Source organism: Apaloderma vittatum, unplaced genomic scaffold (genome assembly GCF_000703405.1).
Source record: "Apaloderma vittatum isolate BGI_N311 unplaced genomic scaffold, ASM70340v1 scaffold9976, whole genome shotgun sequence".
In the NCBI taxonomy this organism is placed as follows: domain Eukaryota; kingdom Metazoa; phylum Chordata; class Aves; order Trogoniformes; family Trogonidae; genus Apaloderma; species Apaloderma vittatum.
In genome coordinates, this window is record NW_009722284.1 from 60,385 (window position 1) to 72,433 (window position 12,049).

At 43.6% G+C, this 12,049-nt stretch overlaps 1 protein-coding gene across 1 annotated transcript in view; it reads right to left on the reverse strand.

Annotated features, from left to right (window-relative positions):
• Positions 1 to 11,741, reverse strand: part of CAPN8 (calpain 8) — a 29,005-nt gene extending 17,264 nt beyond the window's left edge. The window contains exons 1-5 of the mRNA XM_009871719.1: positions 11,505 to 11,741; positions 9,619 to 9,688; positions 1,700 to 1,818; positions 841 to 974; positions 398 to 566 (exon numbers count right to left, since the gene is read on the reverse strand). Of these exons, the coding sequence (XP_009870021.1) occupies positions 398 to 566; positions 841 to 974; positions 1,700 to 1,818; positions 9,619 to 9,688; positions 11,505 to 11,741 (729 nt within the window). The remainder of the gene's footprint in view (positions 1 to 397; positions 567 to 840; positions 975 to 1,699; positions 1,819 to 9,618; positions 9,689 to 11,504) is intronic.
• Positions 11,742 to 12,049: the final 308 nt, after the last annotated feature.

Here is a 12,049-nt window from a genome sequence, read left to right on the forward strand (position 1 = left end):
AGGAAGACCAATCCCCAGCTCATGGCTCTAAGTATTATCACAGGTTGTCTTGTAAAAAAAAGGAGGCACGACAAGAGTTGGAATATCCTTCTCTGGAGACATTCAAAACCCACGTGAACACATTCCTGTGTGACCTGCTCTAGGTGATCCTGCTTTGGCAAGGGGGTTGGACTACATGATCTTTCAAGGTCCCCTCCAAATCCTAATATTCTGTGATTTCGTGATTCTCTGTGATTTAAAACATCATCCGAAGTTTTTATAACTGAAATCAGTAAAAACCTCTAATTAATTTTACTTCAGACCTTCCCACCTACACCTAACATTGGTCCAAGCTTTTGTTACAGTATGGACCAGAGCCCTGCGGACTGAGGAGAGTAAAGCACCAGCAGTCTCTTACATCAATGGAACAGCCAAGTAGGGACCCAGCTCTCAGAGCCTTCCGGATGATTTGGTACAAGTTTGAAGGAGCCTTCCGCAGCAAATAGGACTCAGAGATGCCTCCAGTAAAATCCTCAAAGCCCTCCATAGTGGACCCTCCTGTGAGAGCTTCATAAGAGCCATTCAACCTGTGAGACAGATGACAAGAGCCATATGAGGGGCTATATTCACCTGTAAGCATTGGCACTGCAGATGTGATCATCAGTGTGACCTGGGGCACCAGAAATAAAGCCCCTTGAAACAGATAGTTGGCACCACCCTTTATGATCCTAGAGAAAACTTTAAACAATGTGTGGGAAGGAGGCTTCATCTGAGGGAAGTGCATTGTGTCTAACACCACAACCACGTGGGCAGGCAAGTTCTGCACACCCAGGAGTGCCATCTCCTGCTTAGCCACCCTACTTGGCATAGGCCTTCTCCAGCAGCGCGCTCCAGAACTCGTTGCCTTCCTCCGAGTGCACAAAGAGTAGCTCCCCATTCTTGGTAGGCAGCCTGTCGTCCACCACGACGTCCACCCACTCCCCGTACTGCCAGAACTAAAGAAAAGAAAGGAAAAGATGATGAAGGCTGGTGTGCACTGACAGCTTCACACTAACCATCTTCCTACCCCCTCACTTGTCATCAGTTTGCCCCAGATAAGTCGCTGAAAGGTTTCATTCCCATGATGGACTCCTCTTCATTGTAATAGAGGCAAACTCTTCCTCGCCCTGTGAAGCACTGAGCAGGTTCATTAACATGAACTTGTTGCACATGACACCTGGCAGATCGTCTGTGATCCAGGCAGAGCTTACATGGTGCAGAGTCCAGAAAGCCAGTGTGCAGACAGGATACCCTAAAGTACCTTTTCTTGTCTACTCTTTTAACGTTGAATCCACCGGGGAAAAAACCAAAAATGCCCCTGTAAAAATGCTGCAAGGAGAGGTCACCCAAAGGGGAAGCACTCAACAGCACTAATCCCGTCTGAAAATACTGGGAAATGGGTGAAACACTGCTAATGCTAATTTTTTTTCCTGAACACTAAGAACATTTATCAACAGACGTCTATCAGCTGTAAGACAGCGGAACCTAGCCAGTGAGCAGGTGCCATTTAATGTATTTTACTCTGTTCTTATTTTCTTCTCTTCTCCCCCCCACCAATTTCACTTACATACCATAATTCTTGAATAATTCTTGGCCTGTGCCAAACACATTAAAAAAGCTGCTTTTAGCTAAATCCTAGCATTTTTCTCCTTAATTCTCAATACCCGGATTACATAGGTACCTGGAAATGAAAGATCCCAGCATAGTCCTTCTGGAAGCTCTGATCCTTGGGAACGACACGGTACAGAACATCTGGATTCAAAGTGAGAGATGCAATGGCAGCTAGGAGCCAGCAATCACCTAAAAACACATATGTTACAAATCAGAAAAGTTCATTAATACATAGGGGTTTGCCGAGCTGATCTTTAGACCATTCTCGACTAAAATGCCAGCATTAAGTGCTTTGCAAGGTCCTGCCAGACTCAGTATTGGTTCAGCGATCCATTCATGTTTTCTTATTTATCTCTTTTTCTCGTTTTCCACTCATCCAGACCACATAGGTGTCCTGGGGCCTCTGAGGTTTATCATGGTGGCAATTTCAATGGTCTAGTTTGAGTTTTGCTGTTTTGATTTTTTAATGAAGCTGTGAAATCAGGCTGCTTTATCTAAGCTTATTAATACCCTCAGGAGACCAAAAACACAGCCAGAGAGAGAAGACATTTGGGGTATGTGGATTGCAAAGCCTGGCTGAGTGGTGCAGCGTTAATGATCTGCAGTACTTTAACTAGACCCAAGCCACTACACCTGGGAGACGCAAGTGCTTAGGTGTCCAGAAGAGGGCAAATGTTCTGGGCTGACAGAAGGGTGGTGGGACTTCCATTCCTATCTTTTGGAGAAGATTTGACGGATAGCAGGAACATTTGGTTACCTGTCCTTTGAAGATCTGAATCTGAACCAGCACTTAGGGCTATTACTACAGATTTGCCCATGAGACTAATGGAAGTCTCCTGGGAATTCTGCAAGGAGATGAGTCCTTTCTCCAACTCACGTCTTATCCTGGAAAGGACAGGCATGGCCCAGTCCTCCCTAGATGCTGTGTGCCTCACAGCTGGAGCTGTTTGCTGGCTTGGTTGCTGGCTTCTTGTGGATTGAACACTGGGTAAGTAGAAGCTTCTGTCAAACCAAAGGTGGTGCCACCAGGAAACTCAGTGAGTCACAGAATTCTTACAATATTTGCATACTGCAAACAGCAGGAAGAACTTCTGTGATTCTGTGTTATTTCTGAGGTGTACAGAAAGTCTGGGGAAATAAAAGTGTTCTGAAGGTACTAACACTTTCCTGGTTCCCTGTGGATTGTCTGTGCCAAGATAGTTTTTTTGTGCAGGTACACATACTGCAGAAGCAATTGGCGTAACAGCTTTCGCTTTAGTGGAAATAACCTAACGGAGCAACCAAGGAAAGAGTTTAATCTGTAGCAAGATTTAATATCTTAGAGCAGCAGTTAACTCTTTATGATTTAGTGCCATGATGAATATAACTCTAAAGGTAAGATAAAGGGGCTTGCCTGATACTGTGTTCTCTCTGCTGCTGGTACCCCACTGGGAGGTACCCAGATGTTTCCTATGAGCTGTTCCCCCTTAGGCAAACAGTGACTTGAGAAACACCTGTAAAAAAGTGTCCCTGGTGTGATGACCTGTAACCTCTGAGCTGGCTGATTGGATTATGGATGCGAAACCGTTATCTATTCGGTGTGCCAGCCCAGGCATTTCCGATGAGGGGGTAAAACCTACTATTAATATGTGAGGTTCTGCTTGAACTTTCCCCTAGGATTGCTCTTTATTATCGTTGTTGCCACATTTAGGAAATAGCATTTGAGCTGGAAGGGGGTAGAGAATGGCTGGATGACTTGCTTCTCCCCATCCACCTGCATTTCGTATGAGAAGAGTTTAAAAAAAATTGTCCTGCTAATCCTATGCAAGTGAATTTTGAAAAAGGAGTGTGAGGCAGGCTAAATTCTACTTTGCAGAAAAGCTGTCTGAGCCAAGAGCTCTTACTTGAAAGGTAAGATTTCCTTTGCAGAAGAGAAAATAAATTAAAATAAAAGGGTTGTGAGATGTTTAAACTGTAAATAGGAAAACATTTCTGTTGCGCATATAGGAAAGACAGTCTGAAAGTGTCAACTTCTAGACCAGCTAGGAGCAAAAGCCTACTCAAGCTCATCTTCAACCTAATTATTTTACACATTAATTTGCGTTCTGTGAGAGAGGGCTTGACTCACTGGCCTGGAAGTTTCCTCATAGGCTTAGGTACCTCTATATAAAATAAGCAAAGTTAGCAGAGCACAAGGTGAGGAAAAAACAATTTTAAGAACCTCCTCTCCCAAGAAAATATAGACGCAGAAAAAAATGAGACTGAGAACACTCAGATCTTCTTTGTATCTATTTCTTTGAGTCTTTCCTTTGGTACAAATGTATGCCTTATGCTGTTATAATTTCTGATTTTTCTTGAAAAGGTAGAAATGATGGGGAATGGCTGGAGAATGGCTCTTCAAAGGAGGAAGATGAAAAGACTTATAAAGCTAGAACTTAAGCCCACATTTTCTCAGCTACTCCAGATTTTCTTGCTGCCCTGGCTGCCCCGGCTGCCCCTGGCATGCTGTGAAGCACAGAAGAAGGTGGCAGGGTGGGTGTACTGGTGTCCCTGTTGTGTCCCTCCACCCATGGTGAGACCAGAGAAGGTCAGCAGCAGTGACAAGTTGGTGCTCTCCTAATGTGCATCATCTAGAAGCTTTTCCCTTTCCTGGTCCAGGCCACGTTTTCACAGCCAGTGAAGAGGAAACTGCTCTGGGCTTTGCTCAGGATGGTGTGTGTTTGATGCCCAATTAGGCAGAAGAATCAGTGAAATGAGAGGGGTTTCCTTAAATGCATTATTTACTTCCCTGGCGCAGAACTAAACAATTTCAGAATCCCAACCCCATAAGATGCCAAATGCAGTTTGAAATCCTTTATGGATTCACACCTTACAGTGTGAATTAACTTCTTGGCATCTGGGAGAGTGAGTGACATTGGCATTGATCCTTCTGCCTCCTGCAAACCCACACTGCAATCTAACCTCCCGAAGAAGCATAAGGGGCAATTCTGCTCAAAGCAGACGTGGAAAGAATTCTGTTGGAAGAATTGCAGTGGTGAACTTGTCCTTAAAAATGGCTATGACTGCTTGCCTTGAGCAATGAGGATTCCTATCTCTAAACCTTACTCGGGGGCCTAATATCTTTGCCTAAGCTTGTGGCTGAACAAATACCAACCATGCCCTCCAAAAGGAACCAGATGGGAATTGGCTGCTGTGTAGTAAACTTGATAAAAAGGAAGGGTTTGCATGGGGTGCCTAGATGCAGATGGTCTGGGGCCATCTTTACATACAAGTGATGTGTTATTGGCTTTAAGACAAATTAAAGAGGATGCAGGAATTTGTCTGCACAAAGGAGCTTCTAGATCGGAGCCTAAACTGCACAGGTTGCCTCTTATCTTCTTGTACACCACAATGGGATCCTGGCCTATTAATAAGGTTTCTCAGCCCTACTGCATAATATATTGCTATTTCTGAAAAAGTACAAATTGACAGTACATGTTCCTTTTTTCAAAGTTCAACATCATTTTGCCAGCAGCAAATTTCTGAGTTTGTTTGTGGTTGTACCTATAGGATAGTGCAACAGCACAAGCTCCCTTGAAAGGCAGCTTATCTAGGACCACTCAAAGTTGTCCTGGTTCAGCTGTGGGTTAAAAAGTCATCTTTCAAACTGTGAGGAGACTATTTGATTCCCTTCCTAAAAAGCAAATTTTTGGAGGGAGAGGAATTAGCCAGTGAATTAAATATTTACTTCAACTGTATTTCCAATACAGTTATAGTCAGAAAAATGACAACATAAAAAAACAATTCTGCTCACTGTATGCACATGAAGTTGTAGCCTTTTAGCTTATAAAATAAGTTATTAAAAAAAAAAAAGTATTCTCAGCATTAGCCCTGTGAAGCTATATCACCTACGGGCATATATACTGCTTTCTGCTCAGTCTCTTATTTCATGAACAAAAGTTTCAGACAAGTGCCAATTAGAGTGCTTATCACTGGTGCTGAACGTGCTGAAAAGAAACCAGCTTGATTCCTGGATCTGAAGTAATTTGTACGTTGGTAAAGTGCAATTCTTTATTTTTATTTTTTATTTGAAATAAGCAATTCTGATCTTGAATTTGCAGTGGGAAGGGTAAACAAGAAGTGTAGCTATGCCTGTCTCCGTGTGTGTAAATATGCATATATATACACACATAATCTTGGAGAATTACTTTGACTATTAGTGCACTTGAAATAAAACGACTTGCTGCTCACAGATGTGCTGAGATGGCTCCTGTTCTTAGTGCTACTCAGGTGCCTCCTGCTTTACAGAGATAATCAAATTGCTGCAGAGTACCAAATCCTTGGTGACCTGGGAGCTGAGCGATTCCTCTATATTGATGTTTACCCAAGCGTGTGGCACTCACAGAGGCCATAAAATAAATAAGAAATTTGATTAGTTTCAGTTGTTACAGAGCCGTGCTCAGTTTCTGTTTAGCTACCATCAAAGTGTCTAGATGCGGCAAATCTAGACTCTTCATTGACCTAGTGATGTTGAGTTAAAGCCGAAAGTCCAAATATCTGGTTCCGAGATCTAATTGGACACTACAGAGACATTTCTGTCCTAACTGTACTCTGCTTGCTGCTACTTCAGCAAAGCCTGGTGTCCAGAAGAGGTCCGAACACAATGCTGTGGCTCTTGCTTCCTGGCTTGCCAAGCAGATTTGACTCTCAGCTTTAGTAGCTGCTGGAAGCCCTTCTTCAGAACTCCTAGTACCTGGGGCATCCTACCAGGTGTCTAAGGAAGCAATGACCCACAAGCTTTACAATTTCTGGCAGTGCAGGCTGTTACAGCTTTTAGATTTCTAAAGAAGGCTTCCTAAAGTTTTCTGTGGAAGTGAATTACACTCTGCGTTTGTGTATAGAAAGGCAAAGCAACACCCAGCAAAGGAACAGGCTTTCTTCTCTTTGGGACATCAGAGTTGTCAGTGAAGGTATTTTTTGAGATCTAGGGCATCTGCTGGAACAAGAATTATTAAAACCCCTGGGACTAGACATTAGAAGGGCCATATATTAATGTCTATAGCAAAACAAGTGAAAAGAAACAGCACTATTAAGCACCCTCCTGCTTACAGGAGCTCCAAAGGCTCCCTCAACAGGTCTCTCTTTTTTCTCAGAGCTGTCAGGCATTGGTTTGTTCTCCAGTCTACCCATAGTCTCAAATGTGCCCATAGGACAAGAAACACACAAGGCATGCATGGGGTGGGCTCCTCAGCTGGTATGAACTGGTGCACCTCTGTTGGCTTCAGGGGACTTCTCCAGCTGAGAGCCCAGGCCAAGGGAGCTGCAGTGCCTTGAGTACCCTCTGAGCCTTCAAAACAAAAGGTAGGTAATGAATTTAAGTTCATGGAAAGCTAATATTAAACTGAGAGGGTTTGAGTGTGTTTTATATTATTTAAATTAAATTTATGCCACTTGCTTCATAAGAACTTCTGTAAACAGTTCTGGGGTTAACATATTCAGATAGCTGCAAGAAAACTTCATAAGTCACCTTTAATAACTCAGACTATGTGACTGCATTTCAAGTTGTTACTAGGCTATCAAAAAACATGGTTCAAAGAACGTTTAAAATATTTCAAGTCTTTCAAGTTCCCATCAAACTTCCCAAGCTGATATTCATCTAGCTTACGCTGTTGTCAAAGAAATAAGTTTAATGGAGTGAGACTAACTCTGGGTTTTCTTGTTCCTTTTGTTCATGTAAACCCAGACCTGCAGTGTTATTTTTAAAAGAAAAGAAACATGTCAGAGAAGATTATTAAAAATAGGCTCTATTTCCCTAAAGGACTTGTTAACTGGTCACACACATGGCTTATGTAAATATGTAATCATGGTCTATTTCAATACTAGTGTTTTACATGAGGGCTTTAGTAACAAGGACTTTGATATTCAAGGTATTGGATCAAACACAAAAAAAAGCATAGTATACCTCCGAGATGTAAAGCAAATACCTGAATGCTAGAAGGAAAGTCTTATGCCTATATTCTGAAGTTTATTTTTGTGAACAGTCAGCCTCTGTAGAAGCCATCGTAAGCAGCCTTGCAGAAACAAATTGGATTATCTTTGATTATTTTATCTTTTTAGAGAGAGACAGACAGAGAGGGGGAAAAAAGCTCCTAATAAAAGCAGAATCTGATTTTGGGGCTTTTCTTCTAGATTTAGGGGTAGCTTTCAGGACTAACACTTGGGCTACTGCCCACTAAAGTCTGGCTTGGGGAAGCCCAGAGCCCCACACCGTCCCCAGATTTACAGGAGGCTTTTCTGTCCAGTCCTGTTGTTATCACTATCTGATGGATTTTGGCACCGCTTTCTAACGAAAGCCTGTTTAGCACAAAGGACTGGGACTCCACAGAGACATCCAGGAGGTGACAGAAATAAAGGTCTCAGGGTATTTGCATTCAGTTTCTAGGCTTAACACAAATAATACATTGACCTTTTCTAGTTTAAGAGCAGGTAACATTCTTCAGTCCTTTAGCTTGTAAACTGTCAAGGAAAATGTGGTTTTACTTCAGGCATATGATTTTTATTCTTTTTTATGCCATTATAGAAACTTCCCAAATTGGAAGCAACAAGAAATGTCACTTTTATTACTTATCTGAACCATTCTCCTAAAATACAGTAAGTAATTTCCCCATACTCTGTTCCAGCATCCACCAAATAAATATCCTGGAGCAACTATATGATTTGGCATCTTATTTTTAGCATTTGGAGCACAGGCCCTGTACACTGGGGAATTTTTTAGCAATTGCTTTAATGGTGCTGTGTTTACAGGACTGGCATCAGTATTATTTATTGCCAATGACTTGCAGAAATTGTTTGAATCTCATTTGCACAATGGATGGGCTAGAAGACCAGTAAGGTCAGGAATACTGCGGAAAGCAGCGCAGGAGGGAGATAGGCTGATTTCTCCATGTCTAATCTATCAAATTCTCATTACAAGAGTTTCAGCCTTCTCACCCCTATATGTAGTCAGGAGAGATTGCTGCTGCTGTGTTCTGGAGCTGGATCTTATCAGCAAGGCGGCAGGGAAGGTGGCTGCTGCGGCAGCTATTCGAAGGGAAGCTATTCGAAGGGAGAATAAAGCCCCCTCACAGCTCCCTTCTGGCAGCTTGAATAGGAGAATTGGAGAAAAACAGGTAAATGTGTCTATGATGGATCTCCAGGAGATGATAAGTGCTGTCTGAGAGGCATCTCATCAGCACCAGACTCTAATTTGCAGGGCTGAGCAACGCTACCTTTTTTTTGGCTGTGTTTGCACAGCGTGGCCGGACCCTACTCACAGCTCTACACCAAACGCTGTACAAGCAGAAAGAACGTTCAGTGTGAGGAGCTTGGGACAATTTGCTTTCTGTGGATGGCATTACAAAGTTAATGTGCTCCATTCATTTTTTACGATGTGGTCCTTGTTTCTAACTCCTGCCTGCAAGCAGATGGGGCATCCTGCTTGCCATGAAGTGGCACATCACAGCCCAGGCCTCGGCACTGAAACAGCTCCTGCTTTGCCTCTTGGTTGTTGTGTATTTTTTTGTGTGAAATTGAGGCTGGAACTGGCTCTGCCTCCCAAACAGAAGCCCCTAATGACTATGCCACAGGGTGAAACTTCCCTGGTGTCCCTTTTCCCCCAGTCTTTGGAGCTCCTGGGACGGGCACAAAGCCCAATCTTGCTTCAGGGCAACTGCTCTCATGATTAGGTTGCTGTCCAGCTCTATCTCAAGAGGTGAAAAGCAAGACAGTATTCTGCTCCACAAAGGGATAATGGGCTTCCTATGTCCAGGAGACAGTTTGGTGTCTCCCAGGTTTGACACAGCTCTTACAAGCACATATATACCCTGTGCCAGGCAGCAATGGAGGTGCATGAGTCCCCTGCTTGGATATCTGCCTCTCTCCATACTATGTCTGGGAGACAGCCAATAAAATGGTCTGTGTATGAAAAATTTTTAAATGAAGCTTCTTTTTTTCTTCTTCTTCCAAAAGAAAATTCAGAAGTAGTGTACGTACCCAGCTCTCCTTGGCAGACATCTGTTCGAGTAGCTCCTCCAACTATAAACTGAGGGTTGGCACATAACTCCTGAAAAGACACGTTTTCAAAGTATGCATCACCATTACTTCTCTGAAAAGTTCCTGTTTCTTGTTTCAATGTTCAAAAAATACTTAACACATTCAACATTTCTTTAAAAGTACATCCTTTGTCCTCTCTCTGATTAACATGTTGTCAAAGCAATGTTGCCTTATTAAATTGAAAACTGCATGTATTTTTCTGAGGCAAATCCTGAAAGGTCTTTGCTACTTGAGACTGGCAGTGATATCAGTGAAAATTTTTGCTACTGCATGGACAGAGGTGAAGATTCATCCTTGGCATTTACATCTTAATTTATCTTGCTGTGGGTTTAGATCAAGCAGTGCAAATGAGTTTATGACCATGGCTGCTGGCACTGGCAGTGGAGCTGTGCTAAGTTTCCACTGCCACCAGTATGGAGAATGTACCCCCACACTGACTCTGCTTCCTGGGAGGCTGTCAAGGGTTAAGGCTGGGCCAGCCACACACAAATGCTTTTATTAGTGACCTCCCTCTTTCTTCTTGGCCCTTTGGGGCCAGCCAAGTAGGTTATGGCAATGGCTGTTTCTGTCCCAACTCTGAGCCCTCCAGCATTTCATGCCACTGTATTAGGAAGTTCATATCATCTCTCCAGAGACAAAAGCCTTCCCTTTCTTCTAAGCATTTTCCATGAGTTTCTGGATGCCGGCCAGGGGCAGTTTATAGGAAGCCTAACCTGGCAAGCAGGGTTGATGAGGGCTTAGGCAGTTGCCAGCAGCAGTTGTCAGCTCTGGGCTGTGACATTTAACGCTGCTGGATCTCAGTCCTCAGCTATTCCTTACCCCACTGAGCTTGCAATTGTGTCTCTGCCTGCAGCTGGCACAATGTTGTTCTTGCATGAGGAGCCGAAGTCTAACTTTGCGAGTTTTCTAAGGCTGACCTTCTCCCAGGATAGGCAAAGCCATGAGACACATCTAGGGTATTGTTGGCTGAAACATCCAGGTGCCAGAGTGAGGTGCTGCTGGACAAATGGTCCAGGGTAGAAACTTGGAGTTATTAAACCAAGTTTCTTATTTTTTCCTTCTCATTCTCCTTTTCCCCATCAGAGGAAGGTAAGTTGTTTGAGGGTTTTTCTTTCCTGCTCATTTTTCAATTTTTCTTGATATTGTAAGGAGAGGCAACATGATGAAGGAGGAGCAAGTAGGGCAAGATAAAAAATTACTGAAGAATGAAAGTGCAGAAAAATGTTTCAAGCTCTGATTTTGTGATTTTTAAAAAAATCAGCATCTAATCCTTCCTGATGATAAACACTTTTTTAAAATGAAAGGTCATTCATAGGATATGCATATTTGGTTAATAACAGGTCCAGTCAGTTGCTCTTTAACTGTTATAACGAGCTTGAAGTGAGGCAGAGGATTTCATTTAAGTATTAGCCTGATTTCCTAGGGTGCACACACCTTGGTGTGGGTACCATTACAATTGACAGTCGATGGCTCCTGGGGAGCCCTGTGGACTGTCTGGATACATGTGGGGCTTTTGCATCCATCTCTGGATTATACCCTTGACTTGTAGCTCTGTGGAGCCAGGATTGCCGAGAAGGAGGCGGGTTTCCATGAAGCAGTTACAGGTTTCCTTGCTTTATAGAGGGTGTAGAAGACACCTATTTCCTTTTTTCCCATCCCCCTTTCAACCTTGCTTCTGCCAACCATGGAAATAAAGCAAGATAGCAGAAAAAAAAACACCTAAACATACAGGATGTTCAGGCTCACCACTGACTTAGCATGGATATTCAAGTGGGCTTTGGTTAGGTCTGAACCCGATATAACAGGCAGTTATAAAGTACTCTTACCGTGGGCCGCTTCCAGATTATTCCCTGGGTTTTGAAGGAGTACGGTCCCAGGTCCTGGTAGCCCAGTGCAGAAGGACAGGCTGGGAACTCCTCATCCTTGAACAGGGCGCCAGCCTGCAGGCACTGCTGCTTCAAGGCTTCATAGTCCTGCTTCAGATACTTGATGGCGTTCCTGTTGGAGCCGAGCCCATCTGCAGCTGCTCTTTCTTGGCACAGGCCCGCCGCGACCCTGGACATGCCTGCCCACCTTTCTGGCGTTCGGTGAGACTCTGTCTTTGCCTCCTGAGCAAGAGGAGGTGAATAAAGGCAGGTAACAGGCTCGGGTGGAGCCAGGGGCTGCCCTAAGCTCTCCAACAGCCCCGGAGGGAGGAGGCACCAGAAGTGCAAATATGTACCCGAGATGTACCCGAGAGTTGCAGGCAAGGCCCGCAGCTGAGACTGTGGGCACTGCCTTGTGCTACTCCCACGTTATTTGCTTTTTTGCTGCCCCTTTATAAAATATACTTTTAACACGGAGTAAGGGAAAACAGTGTTTTTGCAGGCAC